Source organism: Mesocricetus auratus, unplaced genomic scaffold, assembly GCF_017639785.1.
Source record: "Mesocricetus auratus isolate SY011 unplaced genomic scaffold, BCM_Maur_2.0 Super-Scaffold_100676, whole genome shotgun sequence".
NCBI classification, from domain to species: domain Eukaryota; kingdom Metazoa; phylum Chordata; class Mammalia; order Rodentia; family Cricetidae; genus Mesocricetus; species Mesocricetus auratus.
In genome coordinates, this window is record NW_024429266.1 from 41,127,224 (window position 1) to 41,148,784 (window position 21,561).

The window sequence follows — 21,561 nt, forward strand, 5'->3', positions numbered from 1 at the left end:
ATCATTCCCCAGGGAGGATGAGTCCCTCCTTGGGGAGGATCTCCAGAGTCTGTCATTTCATCCAGGGTAGGACCTAGGCCCTCCCCCATGTGTCCAGGCTGAGACAGCATCCCTCTATTTGGAATGGGCTCCCAAAGTTCATTCATACGCCATGGTAAATACTGATCTACTATCCAAAGTCCCAGAGATTTCTGAGGCCTCCTCACTGACACTACATTCATGGAGTCTGGATCAGTTCCCTGTTGGCCTCTCAGCCATCATTCTGGGGTTCAAGAGCTCCCCCCTTGTCTAGTCAGCTGTGTTTGTGGGTTTCACCAGCATGGTCTTGACCTCTTTACTCATCACTCCTCCATCTCTGTCACTGGGTTCCAGGAGTTCAGTTCAGTGTTTAGCTGTGAGTATCTGTCTCTGCTTCCATGAGTCACTGGGTGAAGGTTGTCATCAACCTTATCATCAAGGAGGAGTTATTATTGTAGTCTCTCTACTGTTGCTTTAGTTTATCTTGGCTACTTTTGTATTGCCATGATAAAATACCATGACCAAGACAACTTACAGAAGAGACTTTATTTTGGGTTTATGGTTCTAAAGGGTTAGAGTTCATGATGGTTGAGCAGAGGTACCGGATGTCAGGAGGCAGAGGCTGCAGGTGAGAGCTCATGTCCCCATCCCTAAACAGAAAGTAGAGAACATAGTGGGAGTGGCATGAAAACTCTAAACTGCCCCTGGTGACATACTTTTCCCACCATGGCCACACCTTGTTATCTTCCAAACAGACACTAAATGGGAATCAAGTATTCAAGTCCAAGACTTATGAGGGACATCTCATACAAACCATCCTACGATGTATTGGGGACTATCTGTTTGCTTATTTATTATACATAAATATCACTTGTTTGAGAAAGTATTTTTAATTTGTTCACATCTGAATACAGATTGCTAATATTTTTGTCCCTCTGTTTCCAGTTCAGTCTTAGATCATTGCTTGCTATAGGGCACATAACTGTGTTAAGATAGCCATCATTTTATGCTATTGTTTGACTGCTTTCTGGGAATGGTTTGAGGGAAGCAGTTAGCATGTATTAGTGCAGCTTTGGGGGACCTCGGAGGCTGAATACTCTAAAACAAGACTCCCAGGAATCCTGGCCCATTGACCTCTCTGTTTTCCATCATAGCTCATGCCCAGACCTACGGTTCAGCATGGCTTTGTGTGATCAGGAGAAAGCTTTCAGACAACAGAGGAAAGAGAACATAAAGGAGAACATGAAGAAACTCTTGGGTCCAAAAAAGAGTGAGGGGCTATATTCTACACGTGATGTGAGTTGGGAAATTTTAAATGTCATTACAGTCGAATGATAACTTTTTAGTATTTACTTCAAATATATCCCTCAATATGGACGTTATTTCTTCAGCTTTGCGGTAGGATAAGCGGTTCTAAAATGAAAAGGCTTTGAGGATGGTCAACTCAATACTGATCATACTTTGGGCATAGTTATCAACTATAGTAGTTATTTCTAATTTGACGTTAACAACAGAGTTAGTGCCACAGAAAAACTAAGCAGAAAATATAGGTAAGTCCCCTAATACTTTCCATTCACATACGTGTATGGCCTCTTAGTCTTTGAAACCGAACCAAAGGGATGCATGCATGCACTCGACTGTGTGTGTGTGTGTGTGTGTGTGTGTGTGTGTTTTAATACAGAAATTGGCTCATGTATATTATGGGAGTTGAGAAGTTCTATGTTACACTGTCTACAAGGTGGAAATCCAGGGAAGACCCGGATGCAATCAGAGCAGTACACTTGTTAGCGTCAATGAACGTGCAATGAAAAATTATCCAAACTTTATAGCTTACATAAGAATTTGCAATTAATGTACGTTTTATGGGTTTGAAGAAAAGTGTAATGACCCTTGTCTATAGAACAGGGGGATAGTTTTGTTGTCTTGGACATCCATTGTCTTCCATAGTTAATCTTCCCTCTCACATAATTTCTGACATCCACTTACCTTTCCTGTTTCCTCATAGTTTTACCTGTTTCTAGACTCTTTTAGGGGCAGTCAGATAATGTCAAGTCTCTTAGACTGGATTATTTCACATAATAATAATAATGTAAATTTTAGCTTGATCCAAATTTTCTCATGGTTTAGTAGCTTCATTTTTTTTTTTTTAGCACTGAACAGTTTTCTCACTGTGTGGGTGCAACACAATTTATATTCGCTAATATGGGCTAATTTTTTTCTCTTTATTTTATGTGTTTGGGTGTTTTGTCTGCATGTGTGTCTGTTCACTGCATGTATGTAGCTCCCATGAAGATAAGCATAGTTGCTTCTGATCCCCTGGGACTGAAGTTACCGAGGTTATGAGCTGTTATGTGAATTCTGGGAATTGAAACCAGGTCCTATGAAAGAGCAGCCAGTGCTTTTGACTGCTGCCCTATCTCTCCAGTCCCTAGTATATTATTTTTTTAGTAAGGCATACAAGTACTAACACTTTTTAGAAAAATACCCACAAGATATGTATACAGAAATAAGGTTTTCCTAGGTATCTTGATAACATTCCTTAACTGATTTGAGTTGCATATTAAAAGAGGAGATAAAAAATGTTTCAAATTCTTCATATTTGGGAGCAGAGAGCTGCAAAAATACCATCTAAAATTAACTAGGCAGCCAAAAAATATCTTCTACTTATGGAGAGTTTAGGATAAAATAATTGAAAACAGTTATTGATGGTACAATATTTGGATTTTACTTTAACATTTTCTTTGTTTAGGGTGAATATTCAATAATGTATCTTATAACATTTTTGGGTGATCTATCCTTTAATTTTTTTCTATCTGTTTACCTACCTATTCTTCTATGCACATACATATGTATGTATGTATATATGTATGTGTGTATCTATAATTATCTGTGTAATATACCCCATGTCTCTTTTTTCTTTCTTTTCTGCCAGTCTACCTTTATAAATGAAATCTATGTAGATAAATTGCTGCAATGATGAAATACCTTGTTAGCAATAGAACAGCAATTCTTGACTTATTCTTCTAAACTTTTTCTATTAACTGTTTTAAGTTAACCTAATTTTATTTGTTAAAATCACACACACACACACACACACACACACACACACACACACCTGGGTTTCAATGTTATGGCAAATCAAAGGCAAATAAGAGATAACAACTGAGTAAGAGTACCTGATGAACACCCAGATGCCACAAGTGATGGCGGGATGGCGGGTTTCCTGCTATGTTTTCAGGGAGCCATGAGGTGGGAAGCCATGTGGTCATGGCTTTGATTACTGTGGAGCCAACCAACTGTAAGATACAATGCTGCTCATGAGGGATCTCTGCCAGAAAGAAACAAAGGGGGAAAGAGAAGATCCATTTAAATTACTATTTTTAAAAATGCAGAGAGCTGATTCCTTTTTTTTTTTTTGTGCACCATCCACCTTGACAGATCTCTTGAAGAATTTATAACAGATTATTAAGTTTGGTTACTAGTATTAGGAGAAACTGCCTTTTTATCATACCACTCATTTTTTTGCCTCCATTTACTTTTAATATAGGTAACAAACCTTTCACCCGTAATTCTATGACTTCTTTTTGTTCCACCTTTTTTTTTTTTTGCTATTGTTGGATCCTTAGAGCCTAGAAATTGTATTTCAAGTTGTTCTGATTTCTGTCCTCTATCACTGACTGAGATAACTGTGCTAGCTTCTGGAGAAGATAAAAGTTGAAATGAGCGTCACTTAAAGCCCCTTAGTGAGTTTAAAGCCTTGTTGGGACAAGTGATAGTTAAGCTAATTAAACTAATGATGTGTTAAGTGGACAGATGTGAGTGGAGGATGCTGGGACTGGTGGGAAGGTGGAGAGTTCTGGACATGCCATGAGGAATGAGCTTGCTGGAATTCACAGGGCATTCTCTACATTCATGGTCTTCTCTACCCCTCAGAAGACTCTGACTCATAATCCCAGACTCCCTACTTGCTGTTCAGTTATATCTAACAATTTTACTTTTACTTCAGCTCGTCCATTATTCTATTCACAGCTAATAACTTGGCTCCTAATGAAAGGCAAATTAAAGTCAAGAGATAAGACGCTCATAAATCTTTCTTTTCTAACTTTTGGCCCTAAGGTTGACACATGCAGCCTATGCTTTTCCTTTGTATTTTCTCTCCTACTTTAATGATATTTCCTTTTCTTTCAAATACAGATCCACATCAGACACATATCACAAGCCTGTCTTAGGAACCATAGTATGTCAATTATTCAGTCCTTCCAGTCCCCTCCTCATCTATGCTGTCAGCGTCTGCTTGAGTACGGATATTTTCTATAATGCTCTTCACAGCCCACTTTGCATCCTTTCGTGCTTGAGGCATCTGCCTTCACTGTTCTGTTGCACCGGCTCCATGACAAATAGATATCAACAGTGTCTTAGTCCACCTTTCTCAACTGCACAGCTGCTGATGGCAGATGTCCTCTTGGTATTTGAAACACTGTCCCTTCACTTTGCAATGTCTGCTTCATCATGGGTCTTTGATTTTCTTATCTAATCTCCTTATTTTCATCTTTGATTTTATCACTAATGAGCCTCTCAGTATCTCCATCTCAGCTTTCCTGATATTGAAAGCAGCATCACTGTTCTCTGTATCTCCTCTTGTGGCTGTCCTCCTCCTTGCCATTGCCTGTCTACCCAGAATTCAGGGTGATCTTTTCAAAACATGAGGTTGATTACATTAATCCCTTCTTTGGCACAAAAAAGTACATTTTTTCCAGAATCTGTCATTATTACACCGGAAAGTACTATATTCATTTGGTGTCTCCTTTCTCTAACAGAATATAAGTTTGATGAGGACTGTGATGAGTTCTGTGATGTCTCCCTGTGTATTTCCAGTATCTTGGCATAGCTCCTAAAATGTGATACTCAGAAAATATTTTATGTGAGCCAGATAATAGAATTAGTCAGTAGTTAGCATTGCATTTGTGGAGAGATGGGCTAGATGGGAAGGGAGAAAGAGAGGAGAATGAAGAAAGGGAGAAGAGAGAGGGAGACACAGAGGAATATCAGGATTCCAAAACGGAGGAACATCAATATCTGACTTCTAACAAAAAGATGAAAGTTTAGATGAAAGGATTAGGCTCTTAAAGTAGACACATCCATGGGCCATGTTAGTGTGGATGTCTATAGGTCATATTAGTGTGCATGTCCATGGACCACATTAGTGTGCATTTCCACAGGCCATATTAGCATAATTAGTGTGGATGTCCAGTGGGCATTTCATATTGGGTTTTTGGAAAAGCAGTTTCTGCTGCTATCCCTGATTGGCATTTCTTAGTGAAAAAGAAAGTAGTAAGTCTTCTCAGAGAAATCAAATTTGCCTTCATATTTATATAAGTAGTAATATACTAAGTTTTTTGTGTTTTTTTTGCAATAGATGGATAGTGAAGTATATTACCCTTTCTATGAAATAGCACTTAAAAATGTGAAATTTATGTATTTGAAGATGGTTTTTAGAATTCTGGTTTGGCTCTACCCCTTCTCTTTTCCTCAGAAATAATCAGATATAATGCACACCACAGACTATGTGATTAATACCATTCATTTCCATAAGAAGTTCTTTGTTATTATGTTAATATTTGTGTCTCTTAGTTTCCTATTCTCCTGCTCCCTGTAAATATCTTCATTTTCTCATCAGTACTTCATAGTTCCTCTAAGAACTATCTTAAGAAAAGCTCAAAGTCAAGTATGTCCCTATCCTGCTCTTGCTTTTCAAAAGGATTTGATGAATTTAAAAAATCTTGGGAACACACTGTGTTTTTTTGTGCTTCAGTGTTGCTGGATTTTATTTTACTCTAGCCCCATGCTGGGTGCCAAAATGTTGTTGGGTACTTTTTTACTGTTGTTCTCTTTTTGCTCTTTTGGGGCGCCCACCACTCAGCGTCCAAATCTTTTTTTTTAAAGAAATTAAAGGCCTTCTATAATTTAATTAAAATGAATACACAACATACCCATACTTAGGGACACAATGAAAGCAGTGCTAATAGACAAGTTCACAGCACTAAGTACATACATAAAAGAACTGGAGATACCTCCTACCAGCACGTTAAAGGCACACCTGAAATTTCTAGAACAAAAAGAAAAAAGCACACCCAAAAGGAGTGAACAGCAAGAAATCAGCTTCCAAATCTTGACATGGTTTCTTATTCTTTCTTATAAATGCCTGGCCTTAGCTTGACTTGTGTCTAGCCAGCTTTTCTTAACTTAAATTGTCCCATCTACCTTTTGCCTCTAGACTTTTTCCTTTTCTTTCTTCTGTAATCTTGCTTTTACTCTTGCTCCATGGCTAATTGTGTGACTGGGTGACTGGCCCCTAGCATCCTCCACTCATTTTTTTCTCTTGCTCCTTCTTTCTCCTACCAGGTTTCTCCTATTTGTTCTCTCTGCCTGCCAGCCCCATCTATCATTTTTCCTGCCTTACTATTGGCAGCTCAGCTCCTTATTAGACCATCAACTGTTTTAGACAGGCAAAGTAACACAGATTCACAGAGTTAAACAAGCAACATGAAAGAATGCAACACATTTTTGCATCAATAAAAAAGTGTTCCACAGCATAAACAAATATAATACACATTAAACTAACATTCTACAATACTTGGGCTGTAAAATGGAGATGATGTGTCTTACAGTCAAGGAAATGAACACCCAAGGTTGTGATGTATCTAGCAAAATGTGTGGAGTACATAATAGTTATTTAACCAAATAGTTCATTATAAACAGTTGTGGGGGCTATTGCTGATTGTTTAGTACCATGTGACAATAACTGTTAAATGTAATATCTTCACTTTCCTGCCTGGAGAGTAATCCAAATGGTTAAGGTTTCTAATAGTCTAAGAGTTTATGATCCTAAATACTCAACTTTGAGACAACCACATCTATTGTTTTTGATCATTTGGAACAGAAATTGTTCTGAAACATGCAACTTCTTTGCATTAAGTGGAGTGGGCTTTCACATATTGGTGCCCTTTGAAATCAGATGCCATTTTGCTTGTTCTGTGTGTCCACTTGAAGTAATTTCTTTAAACTGTAACTTTCTCTTTCATCATTGTTGCTGTGGAATTCAAATCTGATAAGCAAGCTGGTTATTGGAACAATGTCTCTAATTTGAGTAATTTCTTCTATGGTGAAGGGCTGAGATAGGTCTCCAGGAGCCCATACATCAAGAAAGATGTAACCCATACCAGCACACTGAAAATCAAAACACGGGATATTTTTGGTAAATGCAAGTTAATTTCTTGTAATCCTACGTGAAAGTATGTTAAGTATTTCTTGACACATTTATACACAAATATTAATGATGCTATGTCCAAATACAACCTAAAAACTTTTTAACAGCATTTCTTATCTGATTCTCTTCAAATCACTAAGTCTAACAGAAGCACACATTGTTACTCTGTGATTTCAGAGTGACTCTTCAGAAGATTATTTTAGCATCCAAATTTACTCCTCATGATTTACACAGAATATGCTGATATTATTTGATGCTCTACATGAGTATGAAATACACTTTGCCCATGCATCCAGAATTTCTTTCAATAAATCTCTCCCTTTTCTGTAACAATGCCAAAGGGGAAGAGCATGGCTTTGAGTGCTCCTTGGATTTTAGTTCGATTCTCGGTTGTACTAGTTATTGGCTGTCTGTGTATGAAACCTTTATTGTGGGTGCTTAGCTTAAGCCCTTTCAAATGACTTCTGACCCCTTGCCTCATTCTCACTGCTCACTTCAGGTCTATCCCCCAATGTTAGTTTCTCCCTGCAAATGTACTTGGAAAGCAAGCTGTTAGCCCAGTCGACGGGTTGCTTCTGTCAGCTGTGTGATACTGAGAGAAGGGGCATTACTCTATTTAAACATTTCAGGATACCTGAGGGACCAAATGAAGCAATGACCCTGAAAGCCAGCTATGGACTGCCGTGAACTGAACACACAGAGCTTCGCTATGATGGTTGCTATCATAACTATTATTTAAAATAATATCAGCTTTTCAGTTGACTTTGATTCTTGATTTTTAAAATGAAACCCTTTAAAATTTTTAATCTGTTTTTTATTTAAATTAGAAACAAGCTTGCTTCACATGTCAATCCTAGCTCCCTCTCACTCACCTCTTGCCCCCCCCCAATCTCCTCAACCACCCATCCAACCCCAACTCCACTCTCGAGGGAGGGTGACGCCCTTCATGGGGAATCTCCAAAGTCCATCATATCGTCCTGGAGCAGGGGCTAGGCCCTCCCCCATGTGTCCAGGCTGAGAGAGCATCCCTCCATGTGGTATGGGCTCTCAAAGTCCATTTGGATGCCAGTGATACATACTGATTTATTGCCCAAGGCCTCGAAGAATGCGGAGTCCTTCTCACTGACACACATGTTCAGGGGGTCTGGATCAGTCCCATGCTGGCCTCTCAGCTATCAGTTTGGGGTCCATAAGCCTCCCGTTGTTCAGGTCAGCTGTTCTGTGGGTTTCACCAGCCCAGTCTTGACCACTGTGCTCATCGTTCCTCCCTCTCTGCAACTGGTTTCCAGGAGTTCAGTTCCGTGTTTAGCTGTGGGTGTCTGCCTCTGCTTCCATTAGCCACTGGGTGGAGACTCTAGGATGGCATACAAGGTAGTCATCAGTTACATTATCGGGGAAGGGCATTTAAGATAGTCTCTCCACTATTGTTAGATTGCCAGTTGGTGTCATCCTGGAAATCTCGCTAGTTCTGTATCTCTCCTCAAACCTATAGTGGCTCCCTATACTATGTTATTTCTCACCCTGCCCTCCTCTATTCTTCCCTCGACTCAACCTTCTGGCTCCCCATGTCCTCCTCTCCCCTTCTCTTAGACCCTTCTCTTTCTCCCACCTCCCTCTCCCCTCCCCCCATGCTCCCATTCACCTCAGGAGATCCTGTCTCATCCCCCTTCCCTGAGGTACCATGCATATCTCTCTTAGGGTCCTCCCTGTTTCTCAGACTCTCTGGTGGTGGGATTGTAGGCTGGCACTCCCTTGTTTCATGTCTAAAATCATATATGAGTGAGTACATACCATGTTTGCCTTTTTGTGACTGGGTTACCTCTCTTAGGATGGTTTCTTTTAGTGTCATCCATTTGCCTGCAAATTTCAGGGTTTAATTTTTTTTCCGCCGAGTAGTACTCCATTGTGTAAATGTACAACATTTTCTCTATCCACTCTTCAGTTGAGGGGCATCTAGGTTGCTTCCAGGTTCTGACTATTACAAATAATGCTGCTATGAACATAGTTTAACAGATGTCCTTATTGTATGAGTGTACATCTTTTGGGTATATGCCTAATAGTGGAATTGCTGGATCTTGTGGTAGACTGATTCCCATTTTCCTGAGGAATCTCCATACTACTTTCCAAAGTGGGTGTACGAGTTTGCACTCTTTTTAAAAACATTAATTATATAAAACAAATATACAAAATAAAATGAATGAACATGCAAAAGAAAATTAAATGTCACCAACACATGAGTAATATATGTTTCTTTATATTAAAGTGAAATGTTTTTAACCTTAGAGTTGAAACTAGAAATGAATTAATTTGTGCTTTTTGCTGCTCATATAATCTCTGTGTTGCTTCATTCCAGGTGCCTGTCGTGGCCATTTTGGGTTCAGGTGGGGGTTTCCGGGCCATGGTGGGATTTTCTGGTGTGATGAAGGCTCTGTATGAAGCAGGGATTTTGGACTGTGCTACCTACATTGCCGGTCTTTCTGGCTCCACATGGTTAGTATGCATCTTTAATTCATTTTGAATTACATTTTTCTAAGGGTTCATAAGTCACTCGACTCAAACATTAAGAAGGAGCAATTTACAAAATGGAATCTTAGCTTCAAATTACTAAAATCTTTCAGTCTGATGCCACAGTCAGCTTAAGAATGTCTTTTTATAGTAAACATTTATATTTAGTTAAAACTTTATCAATTGACCCTTTAAAGACTGTTTTTGACAAAACTTGTAGTTAAGGCTTAAAGTAAAAGGAGGAGAACCTGGCTGAAGATAATTTTAGATAAATACGACAGTAGTGGAATAGCATACTCCACCCATAATTAATTTAATCTTCCTATAATTTGCTGATTTGGAGTCCTCCAGAAAGCATGTCTAAGTCTATATGATTCACTATGTATTCATCCTCCTCTTTAGGGCAAATAGGAAAAAATGCAAGATGCTGTATTTTGCAGAAGAGAAAATGGCTCTGAGTAGCACAGATGCAGCAAGCCTCATTGGCTGCAATCGAACAAAATATTAAATTTATCCTTTAAGTCTATTTAGACTCAGCTGAGCTAGGTGGATCACTGTAACACCCCATTCATGTCCTGTGGATTTACCTTTTGTAAATATATGTATATCATATTTTCAGATAGATACTACATACTTTTTGGTGTGACTAACCCAGGACAGCAGCATATTGAAAATCAAATCAATGGCTGAGTTGTGGTGGCATATAACTTTAATTCCATCACTCAGGAGGCAGAGGCAGGTGGGTCTCTGAGGTTGAGGCCAGCTTGGTCTACAGAGTAAGTTCCCAGAATAGCTAGGGCTACACAGAAAAACCCTGTTGAACCACCCCCCCTTCGAAAAACCCAAATCCCTTCAAAGAGAAATAAATAGATGGCCTTCTTCCTATGTCTCAAGTGAGAGTATTATCCCATTCAATGTGTCTATCTCTGACCTAGATGGCTGATTTGGTTACAGAGCCATGGCAAATTTCATGTGTCATACTGTTGTAGTTTATGTGTTTAATATTTTTAAAGTGTCTGTGTCATTTCATCCCATGAGGTGGATATTAGATTCCTTTTTTTACCTAAAGAAAAAAAATTGACTCATAGGCCCAGTGACTTGTTCATCACTAGGTACACCAGCCTTCAGGTCCATATTCAAACTCTTTTTTATGCTAAATCATAATCTCTTAGAGAGAGTTATATGTGTAATATGATATTAGTATCATGGCCTATGCAATTGAGCTAACTAACTTCTTCTTACATACCCTTAACATGATTGATGTCTTCTGAAGGCAGGGTGTAGCCTGTCGTTATTCTTTCCCTTGAAGGAAGGAGCATGCACCTGCCTGTTGAATGAGTCATGTGGTGAAAACATTTGGACCCTTCTGTCCAATCTCTTGCTAATAATTTTATTATTTGCCTATACATGGTTTTGCTTTCTTTACTCACTATTTATTTGATTCTTTTTGCCCTATACCAAGTACAGAAAGAGGTCTATTTTCTTAAATGCATCCAATAAATGATGTCTAGTTTTTGGGGTAGAATTATGTATTTGTGACAGGAATTAGACCTGTAGTCATTTCCTTTGTCATAGATTTTGACAGTTGTCTTCTTATATGTTCTTCTTGGGAACCTGAGACTAAGTCCTGTGAAATGTAAGAGAGTTTTAAGTTTGTACACATGTTCATGTAAACAGGATGTCTACTGTACCTTTTTTCTTTAAATATTAGCTTCATCATTTTTATTCCATTTCCATGAATGACCCTCAGTCATTCTAATATTTCTAATAAATGTTCACTCACAGGCCATTCTATGTTTACATTTGTTGGTGCCTATTTTTCTTGATTTCTTCTGGTGGAGTTAGGAGCTCAGTGCTGTGACAATCACATATACTGTACTCCTTAAAGTTCTGCTTTATCCTGTCTAGTTATTCTGTCCTCTGTGTCACCATTAACCACTTACACTTCTTTGATGCCAGATCTTCTCCATTACCTCTCTCCTGCCACGCTATATCTCTATAGCAAGTTTTAGTGATTCCACAAAATTTTACCACCTGACTACCTGAGCTGTGGTACCCAGTAGTTTAATTTGTAGGATCCTGAGAACACCAAAATGTGACAGACAAAAGAGGAGGAAGAGAACTAATAGAAACATCAAGAAAGCCTGAGAGAGCGAGAGAGAGAGAGAGAGAGAGAGAGAGAGAGAGAGACAGAGAGAGAGAGACAGAGAGAGACAGAGAGAGACAGACAGAGAGAGAGACAGACAGAGAGAGACAGAGAGTCAGGTGAAAGATGCGTCCCAGAGGCCAGGGATGGTGAGAGCTCTAAGAAGCAGCCTAGCCTGAGTTTGGAAAATGTTTGTGATTTTAATTAGGAATTGTCTAATTAAGTTAATAAAAGTTATTTTAGTCATGAAATTACATGAACTGAAAGCAGAAATTCAAATATGGCAAAGTGAAAATTGAAAGAAAAACTGATCAGGCATGGGAAAATAAAGTTAGTGTTTTAGGATACTGTGGGACTTACTTGTTTTGCTTTTCAAATTTAAGAGACTTGGATATTTAGGTAGATATTAGGGATGAAGGGAATAACACATAGAGGTAGTTGAAAGACAAGGAAGTAAAATGTCATATGTTATAGATGGGAAAGATGAAGACAGAGACAGATTGCAAGGTAGAACGAACACATGGGGAAAACTGCACTGAGAGGGGGTGGCATCTCCTGAGATAATAGAAGGGTTGGGGCTGATTCATGTTAATGATTCTTGTTTGGGAAAGATGGGGAAGAAAGTAAAAAGTTCAGAGGAAGGAATTAAGGAAGACTTGGAAAAACAAATTACACCTTAGTTTCCTGTAATCTTTCATATTCTATGGAGCATGACCATAACTTGGCATAAGTGAAGCAGTACACATATCTGTGTAGTACCCTGGACCTCCAAGACAGTTCTCTGTGATCACAAAATTCAGGTTGGACAAAGTTTCTCTTATAACTGTAGCTACCTTTACAGTAATTATTTCTAAAATTATTTTTGGATGATTCCTGTGACTCATTAAGTATAAACTCAGGAGGCTTGGCATGAGTATGCTAGCGGAGTCATGATGGTAATTCGGTGTGCTCTTGCCTAGGCTTTTAGCAAAGCTTTCCTCCTCAGAGAAGCCATTATCTTGTAGCACTGGAAGGGGCTATATAATATGTAATTTTAATCACTGTATTTGTATGGTATTACCTGCTATGGGGAAATCAAAGTATCTCCATGTCTACAGACAATAGTAATAATGTCCCGCCTCTTAAATTGGCTAACAAAATTTGAGATCAAAAATGTTCACAAGTGTGGAGGATTCCTGGAACAATGTGAAGGTTCTTCTCAGATTATCCAGATTCTTAATTGGGAAGGATAACTACTTTGGCACATTCCTGAGCATAAAAATTCTAAATGTATGCACTTAAGGGTTCTAATTCAGTGTTAGGCACTAATACTTTGAAATCTGCACTGTGGGCTATAGGATTTGAAGATAGGGATTGGATTTAGTAATTTTTTTCCTACAGAAATGTTACAGCATTGAAAAAAATTACATTTAAATGAATTTATGTAGAAGCAATGAGGCATCTTATATTAATAAGTTCAAAGTTATGATTAAGTACTTTCAGATTCTTATATAAATAAATATAAGACCATATCATTCATTGATTTATAGTTCTACCCAGGTCACTCTGTTTTAGAAATTTGATTGGTATAATTGAGATCAAAAGAAGACTTATCTGTGGATTTATCACAGTTCTTTATGTAAGCTTCAGGTGGTCTTATATGCAGAAAACCAGTTATATTTTCTTCTGGGTCAAACCAAGGGAACAGAGAAAGCCATTTAATCTTAAAGTGCCAAACAGAAAAACTAGTTGCCTATCATTCTATTTTTAGCTACGACTAGAGCCAAAATCCAAATCCAGCTAGACACAATGATATCATAGAAAGGATGTCCAACTCACCCTTGTGAATTCTAAGGAAAATGTGTTCACAGGGGTTGAACAACAAAGACTATTAACTCAGTGCCAATAAACTAGTCTAGGTTTTTGTGTTTTGTTTTTGTAAACTGGGGATTAAATTCCTAAGTCAAGTACTTCCTGAGAAAAAATGAAAAGACAGATAGAGTGAAATTGAATGAGTTTCCTTCACTTGTTGGAGGCTAGAAACAGAGGATAGAAGGTAGCTCTTCTCTTTGTGATCAGAAGAGTGGTCAGCTCACATCTGTATGCATGGATACAGTCTGAGAGTTTAAGAAACCTCTAACGACGAAGGAAGAGTTTTCTCTGGCAGCAACAATAGGCCAATATTGGGAGAGATACAAGGGAGAAGGCGACCCTTTACATCTTGCTAGTAGTAAGCCTTTGGGAAGAGTACTTGTTACAGTTCATATTTGTTCATTCAAAATTCAGCTAAATTTAGATGAAGAAGTTGTAGTGCAGTGTAAATAGAATTTGGATAATTATATCTGTCTGTGCACAGAAGGAATGGCAGCTTCCAGTGGCAGAATGACCACGTCAAATGCTTTTCACTTGGCCTTAAAAAAAATCATTCTGACTCAACTGATCTCTGATGTGAAGTTTTGTTTTCCTTGCTTACATTCATTCTGTGTCATTCAGAAAAAGGACTTAATGATCCTTGAAATAAAATAGACTAAATTGGATTCATTAAGTACAGAAATGAATGGAAGGAGAAATGTAGTTTGAAGTAAGAAAATGGATGCTATAATGTATAGCCTTTGTGGGCATGTGTCACAAATTTAGAGTTAAACTTTCTACAATTCAAAAACACACAGTCTATGTGAAGATAAATAATATACATTTTGGTAAGTCATAAAGGTGGAAGTAAATTATCCTTAGTAATTTGTGCCGACTTTTTTCTTTGGTTTGGTCTGGTGTAGGCGATTAACTCAGGACCTCATACATACTGTCAAAGTGTTCTGCCACAGAGCTAAATCCTCAGCTGTTCTTCATAATCAAACAAAGAGTTACCTTATAAAACTCTCAGAATGAACGAGCTATTCATCTGGACATTTTCAGAGCTGAGCACATGAGAGTCTCTAAAGGATGTTTTATTTTCAAATGTTCTGATGTCCTTAAATATAGATGATTTTATCTACCTATGCATCTACTAAAGCTTAACAGGGTCTAGAACATTGGGTCTTTGTTGATGTATGTGACTCACAATGTAGACTTTATCTACCTATGCATCTACTAAAGCTTAACAGGGTCTAGAACATTGGGTCTTTGTTGATGTATGTGACTCACAATGTAGACTTTATCTACCTATGCATCTACTAAAGCTTAACAGGGTCTAGAACATTGGGTCTTTGTTGATGTATGTGACTCACAATGTAGACATTTGGATAGTTATCCAAGTAGATGGAGACTGTATCTTTCAAGTACTCTGTGCTATACTTTTACAGTTATTTGGTGATTGTACTAATAAGAGTTCTGATAAGTTTTTTAAATACTTAAATGTACCAGGAGTAAGGGGACAATTATAAATTTAGTTGGTATGATCAAAACAAACATTTAACTAGTTTTTTTTCTTTTTTGTTGTTAAGCATATGTTCTGTTTGTGATCTTGCATTCTCCATTCACGAACTCATTTTTTAAAACTATTATTTTTTTCTGACTTGTCTTTAAGAAACTCTTAATCCAAAAGTACATTTCCATTTATTATGTAGTGAGAATAATTTGTTCAGTAAGGACTGAAATCCTGTAAAATAGTTTTTAAAAATTAAGGCTATGCATTCAAGGCTTTGGCAGTAACTTTAGCAGTTCAAGGCTACTCTAAGCTACATAATGACATCACAGTGAGATCATAAAGCAAACCAAACTGAGTGTGGTGATGTTTGTCTTTAATTCCAGCATTTGGAAAACAGAGGCAGGTGGATCTCTGTGAGTTTTGAGGCCAATCTGGTCTACATTGTGAGTTCCAAGACAGCAAGAGCTACATAATAGAGAAACCCTGAAAAAAAGATAAACCAAGCAGATAAAAACAAATCAATGAAAAAATAATAAAACATACTAGAACGTAGAGCATGTTTTAAATTCTAATTTTTTATTAATTGATTATATGGGCCTATTATTTACTTTACTAATTATTTCTTAAAAAGAAAAACAGAGTATTTGCAAGTCATTGTTAATCTTTAAGACAAGAGATAGGAACATTTAACCAGAATAGTGCCTAAAATGAAGCAGGTCTCAGAGTTAGGCTTCCTTTCCTAAAGAGAAGATAAGCCATGATGGTGTGCATCTAGATGAAAACATGCTACTTTATGGATCTATTTGGCTGGAATATAGACTACCTGCCTTTTTATTTTGTTCTGTCCTTGTAGTAAGTTGTTGCATATTTCAGGTTGTCTACTAAGACTGAAAATGGTAATAATAAAAATTTATTTTCCTGGAAGCTGGTCAGGATTTATTATTGGAGACAGATAAGTGAAGGATCTCTTTGTAGGAGCTCTATAGTACTAGAGAATTTTGGTTTGTAGCAAGGATACCAGAAACAGAATGTTTCTTATCTAGATTATAAATTCCAGACTCATGGTGATTTTAGGTATCACTTGAAGTGGCCACATATTTGGTGGCCAACAGGCTTACCATCCAGAAAAGCCTTATTCTTATTTAAGGTGTTTGACTTAAGTTCATAAGCTTAAGTTCTACCTTGGGCAAAGTTTTGGATGTTAGCTTGTTGGCCATTTGCACAATTTTGAAAAGAGACAAAACAAGTAAGGAAAGGAAGGAGAGAGAAAGAAAAACATTTGTCATGAGTTCTGTTCATCCACACTAGTGGACAGCACAATTTCTCCATGTAGATCAGCATCATGGAAAGTGAGATTATCCAGTTCCTGCCTGCTTTTACATCCAGAAAGGTCAGTTTACACATTACTCAAAAGTGCTGTCATCCTTGTCCAGTAAGTATGATAAGAACAATCATTCCTGGCAGACTAGTGGATAGTAGGTCTGGCTATGCTTCCCTGACAACTCTGAGAACTCTCCTCTCATAGATTCATTCTCCTGTAATTTGCTGCCTTCATAGACCAGGTAATTTCTGATTGACGTACCTGTTTCTTAAATAGATTTGTACCTTCACCCAGATGGAGGTTAGCCAGATATAACCACCATTCTTTGTCTCATGCTGGAGAGTGCCTCCTTTCTTTGGAGACTTCTATGGAATGTCCTTTATCTCTACTAATGATGTTTTGACTTATTTACAGGTACATGTCAACCTTGTACTCTCACCCTGATTTTCCAGAAAAAGGGCCAGAGGAGATTAATGAAGAGCTAATGAAAAATGTTAGCCACAACCCTCTCTTACTTCTCACACCACAAAAAGTTAAAAGATATGTTGAGTCTTTATGGAAGAAGAAAAGTTCTGGTCAACCTGTCACCTTTACTGACATCTTTGGGATGCTAATAGGAGAAACACTAATTCAAAATGTAAGCCATGGTCAAACCATAATCCTTCATTTCAAACTAGTGCTCACCAACTCATTCAAACTATTGTCAGTCTGACATGTGTGAAGCAACTTTTATATTTTCCTATTGAAAAAAGTTCCACGGTCCATCACCCCCCCCCCATGAATGGTAATCTCTTTAGGTGAGATGGTGAATGCAAGTACTATTAAAGATAGAAAAAAGAGAAGATTTTTCTCTCCTCAGCAGGTAGGAGCTAGGAGCATGCACTACTCTTGTAGAGGACCCAAGCTCAATTCCCATCATCAATGTCTGGCAGCTCACAACTGCCTTTAATTCCAGCTTCAGGAGGCTTCAACACCTTTGGCATGTGTGATCATCTGCACTCACATGCACATGTCCACACACAGGCAGATACACACGTTGCATATTTTAAAATAATAAATAAAGGTGGCAGGGGAATAACCATGATCTTTGTCTGGTAAGAGTCAAAAAGGAAATGGGATGCAGGAAACAAAGGTACTTGATGTGTCACCACAGAGTGACATTTCATCTAGAGATAAAGCAGGGGAGACAGAACAGCCTGTGCCAGGGACTCCAGCTGAGAATTAGCTCTCAGAACTAAGGCTGCCAAATCTTCCTCCACTTCAAATGTTGATACAATCCCCAGTGATTTGATTATTTCCAAATACAGTGACTTATTCCACAGAGCTTTATTTTTATTATATATTTGAGACCAGAGATTTCCAGAAATAATGGGGCTTAATTTTATTATAGAAGTTCAAATAATTTTCTTGAACACATTATTTCAAATAGCTTTTTATCTATAGCCATTTCTATATATTTAAAGCCATTTCCTTGTTTTTGTGTGTGTGGACAGAGAATGAACACGACCTTGAGTAGTTTGAAGGAAAAGGTCAATGAAGCCCGGTGCCCTTTGCCTCTCTTCACCTGCCTCCATGTCAAACCTGATGTGTCAGAGCTGATGTTTGCTGGTATGTTATCCCATTTATCAGATCATCCCTTGAAATGGAAATTTCTAATGATTTTCTTCATGTAAAAAGTCATAAGCAGTTTCAGTTACTAATTATAATGCATTTTCTGTAACAAGACAGTTTGAAATGTAAAAAATAATAAGCTAGATGATTTTTCTGGTTGGAAAGGGTATTTGACAAGACAGTGCATAAAACCTGTTACTTTAGATCATTGAAATGGAGCGTAAATGGTGAATGCAGTCAGTTGCTGAATGGTCCGTTTTCTGATGACTGCTGACAGTAGGATGCCTGGTGGGTTTTTCGTTTTGTTTTGTTTTGTTGTTTTTTTTTTTGAAACAGGATTTCTCCTTAGCTTTAGAGACTATCCTAGAACTCACTCTGTAGAGCAGGCTGGCCTCTGACTCACAGAGATCCATCTGCCTCTGTCTCCTGAGTATTGGGATTAATGGCGTGTGCCACCACTGCCAGACTGACGCATGATGTTTTTAAGCCATGTTTATACTTGTGGCTGAAAGAAAAAATGCCATATTTTTAATACTAATGTTTTACTTGTTTCTTTTATGGCTTCAGTTATTGGTTGTTGTGAAAGTGCATTTGTTCCTGTGGAACCCCAGTTACAGTCATATAACAACACAGGGATGTCATTGACTGTTTTTAGGGATACACGTCTTGGTAACTTCATTCACATTGAGCTCTTAAAAATCCACCATGGATTAGCAAGTGTAAATCTGCAGTGCTTTTGTAATCTACCTCTCTTTTCACTTTGACCATATGCTTTCATGCAAGAATACTTAGTAGTTTATAAGAAGTGATTTGTTCACTAATATACAAGTATTTATTAGTGATATGGATTTGTTTTGCTTATGGTTTCCAGGAAGCGCTATTCACATTTGTTATTTTAATCCACTTTCAGTGGAACCTAGGGAGGTAAGTATTTTTAACTTTGATCCACAGAAGAGCAAGAGTGAAATCTCAGGGACAGGGTATGATTTGTGTGGCCAACATGAGTGAAGTCCACAGCAGAACTGAGAACTGACCTTGGAAAGCCTTTGTTCTTTTAATAACTTCATATTGGTTTATCTGGTTACTGACCTTGTTGGATACAGTTTTGCCAGCTCTCAGAGTTACCCCTCTCTCTTACTGCAGCAAATAGTTCTTGTCTGTAAGAGTTTGCCATTCGTTTGGGAAATTTGCAGTAAGCATTAAAGACACGGAGAAAGAATTCAGCTATTTTGGAGTGAACTGTCATTGACTTCTTGTAGCCTGCATCCCTGCATCTCTTAATAATGTTTGGACAAATGAATGTGATAAAATATGGAAAATACTTCAGTGGCAAGCTATAATTAATTTTCTGTACATTTTAAGAAATTAGAATGTTCTATGAAAGATGGCATAAGCAAAATCACTCTTTAAGGTCTTTAAATGAATAGGATTTTGTATATAGAGGTGAATTTAATTACTAGGCTGTCAAGGGTTGGAGGAAGACATGCATTAGAAGTAAACATTGTGCCCAGCAGCAACAAGGACCACAGCTTTGACCAGGGTGTGGTTCATACTGGTGACTTGAGATTTTATTATATATGAGAAATAAGTACTGTGATGAAATTGTACCTTCCTTTAGCTATTGTTTTAGAGAAACTAGAACTTTTGGGGACTAGCTGATACCTTAGTATAAACATTCTAGTTAGAGCTCAGGGCAGTTGGAAAAATCACCTTTTACCACACAAGCATTGAGATAAAGTGAGAAAAGAATGAGAGTTTAATTTGCAAGCCTTGGCTTTTATACTGAAATTTCTCTGGCAAGTCATTTAATCTCTCTGATACTTATTTTCCTCACTATTTTAAATATTATTATCCATTACCTTTACCATGTGGGGGAAGTTCCAATGGCAATTCCTGATTTATGCATGAAACTGACGGTTGTAGAAATAGAAGTATTTTATTATCGTCACAATTACTATAACTTTTTTCACATTGGCAACTATTTTCTCTAGAGATTTTTGTTGACAACCATTGTCAAGAAAAAGTAATTAAAATATGAGTTAAGTAGTTTTTCTGGAGGCTAACTGTCTAGGTTCATCTTCCGTTGTAGATCTTGGGCCTGATCTAGAAATCTGATTGTGAGATGCTACACACCATTGACCTTCACTGTTAAGTCTCTGTGATGAGGAAGGACAAGTTGTGTCTCCCATTGACTTGTGGGAATCTGGTACCCAGATAAGACATTCTGAGTTGCATAATGACTGTTCAAGTAGTTTTACTTGAGTAATTAGAAAAGAAAATCATAGAAAGAAGAGTGAAGGCATGTCTTTATTTCTTGAAAATACCTTTTTGCAGAACAGAAAGGCTGAGACAATCAGTGAATTATTTTCTAGAATGCCAAAGAACCTAATCAACTAATAGAAGTTTTATCAACAATTCTGCTTCATGAATGCCAGAGAATGTTTTTCTTCCAGACTCTTGGAACAGCTTTAGACGATTTTTCCTTTGGAAGGTTTTCAACAAATGAACATTAGTGTTTAAACCATTAAATGTTCTGACTCCTCCACTCTGTTACATTGCTGAGAAGATTTAAAACAGAATTTGAGATTTCCCAAAGTTGAATAACTTACATGTACTGAGTATGACTTATGGTTATGGACTAGGCAAAATGATAAATTAATCAATTTTGAGAAAGTATCTTGATGTGCATATCAGGTTTCCTGCTTAAATTCCCAAGTTATTGGTATTATAGATGTATATCACCCATACTCATTTTATGCTAACTTTTATGACAGAAACCTTGTTCCAAAACTCATTGCCTTTCATGTCCTAAACATATAATCTCATTGAAGACACAAAACTAAAACCTGGACACATTAATAACATACATCTGAAATATAATTGTTGGATGAAGTATGTAGACAAGACATTGGATAACAATACATAGCTTTAGTATAGTCATAAAAGTACTTTACCTGGGTGACTGGAATATGATTCAAGTTGGACTTGGAAGTAAAAGGCATCTTTGAATAGGAACAGCATGGGCATGTTTTAAAAAGAGCCAAAAGTCTGTTCTGAGGAGTCACTAACATTCCTTTGCTCCCTATTGCGGAGCCTGGGACTTAGGCACATTGCTGGTGTAGATCATTTCCATGACAAAAACCACAGTGCTGAGTTTGGAAAACTTGTATCTCCAACTGTCTTAGTTTTATGATAATGGGAAATAGTTATAGCTTTGTGGCTGGGCAATGAAATTACTGGGCTAGTGTTTTTGCAAAAGAGTCCTTTGGTGAGGGGCTAGAGAGATGGCTCAGCAGTTAAAGAATGCTTGTTGCTCTTGTAGAAGACCTGGGTTGGGTTCCTAGTATCCA

General features: G+C 37.7%; 1 protein-coding gene across 2 annotated transcripts in view; it reads left to right on the forward strand.

The window, feature by feature from the left end:
• Positions 1–21,561, forward strand: part of Pla2g4a (phospholipase A2 group IVA) — a 145,923-nt gene that overhangs the window by 81,661 nt on the left and 42,701 nt on the right. For both annotated transcript variants that reach the window (XM_005073467.4, XM_021229195.2), the window contains exons 7-10: positions 1,173–1,314; positions 9,639–9,775; positions 17,015–17,237; positions 18,094–18,208. In XM_005073467.4, coding sequence (XP_005073524.1) covers positions 1,173–1,314; positions 9,639–9,775; positions 17,015–17,237; positions 18,094–18,208 — 617 coding nt within the window. The remainder of the gene's footprint in view (positions 1–1,172; positions 1,315–9,638; positions 9,776–17,014; positions 17,238–18,093; positions 18,209–21,561) is intronic.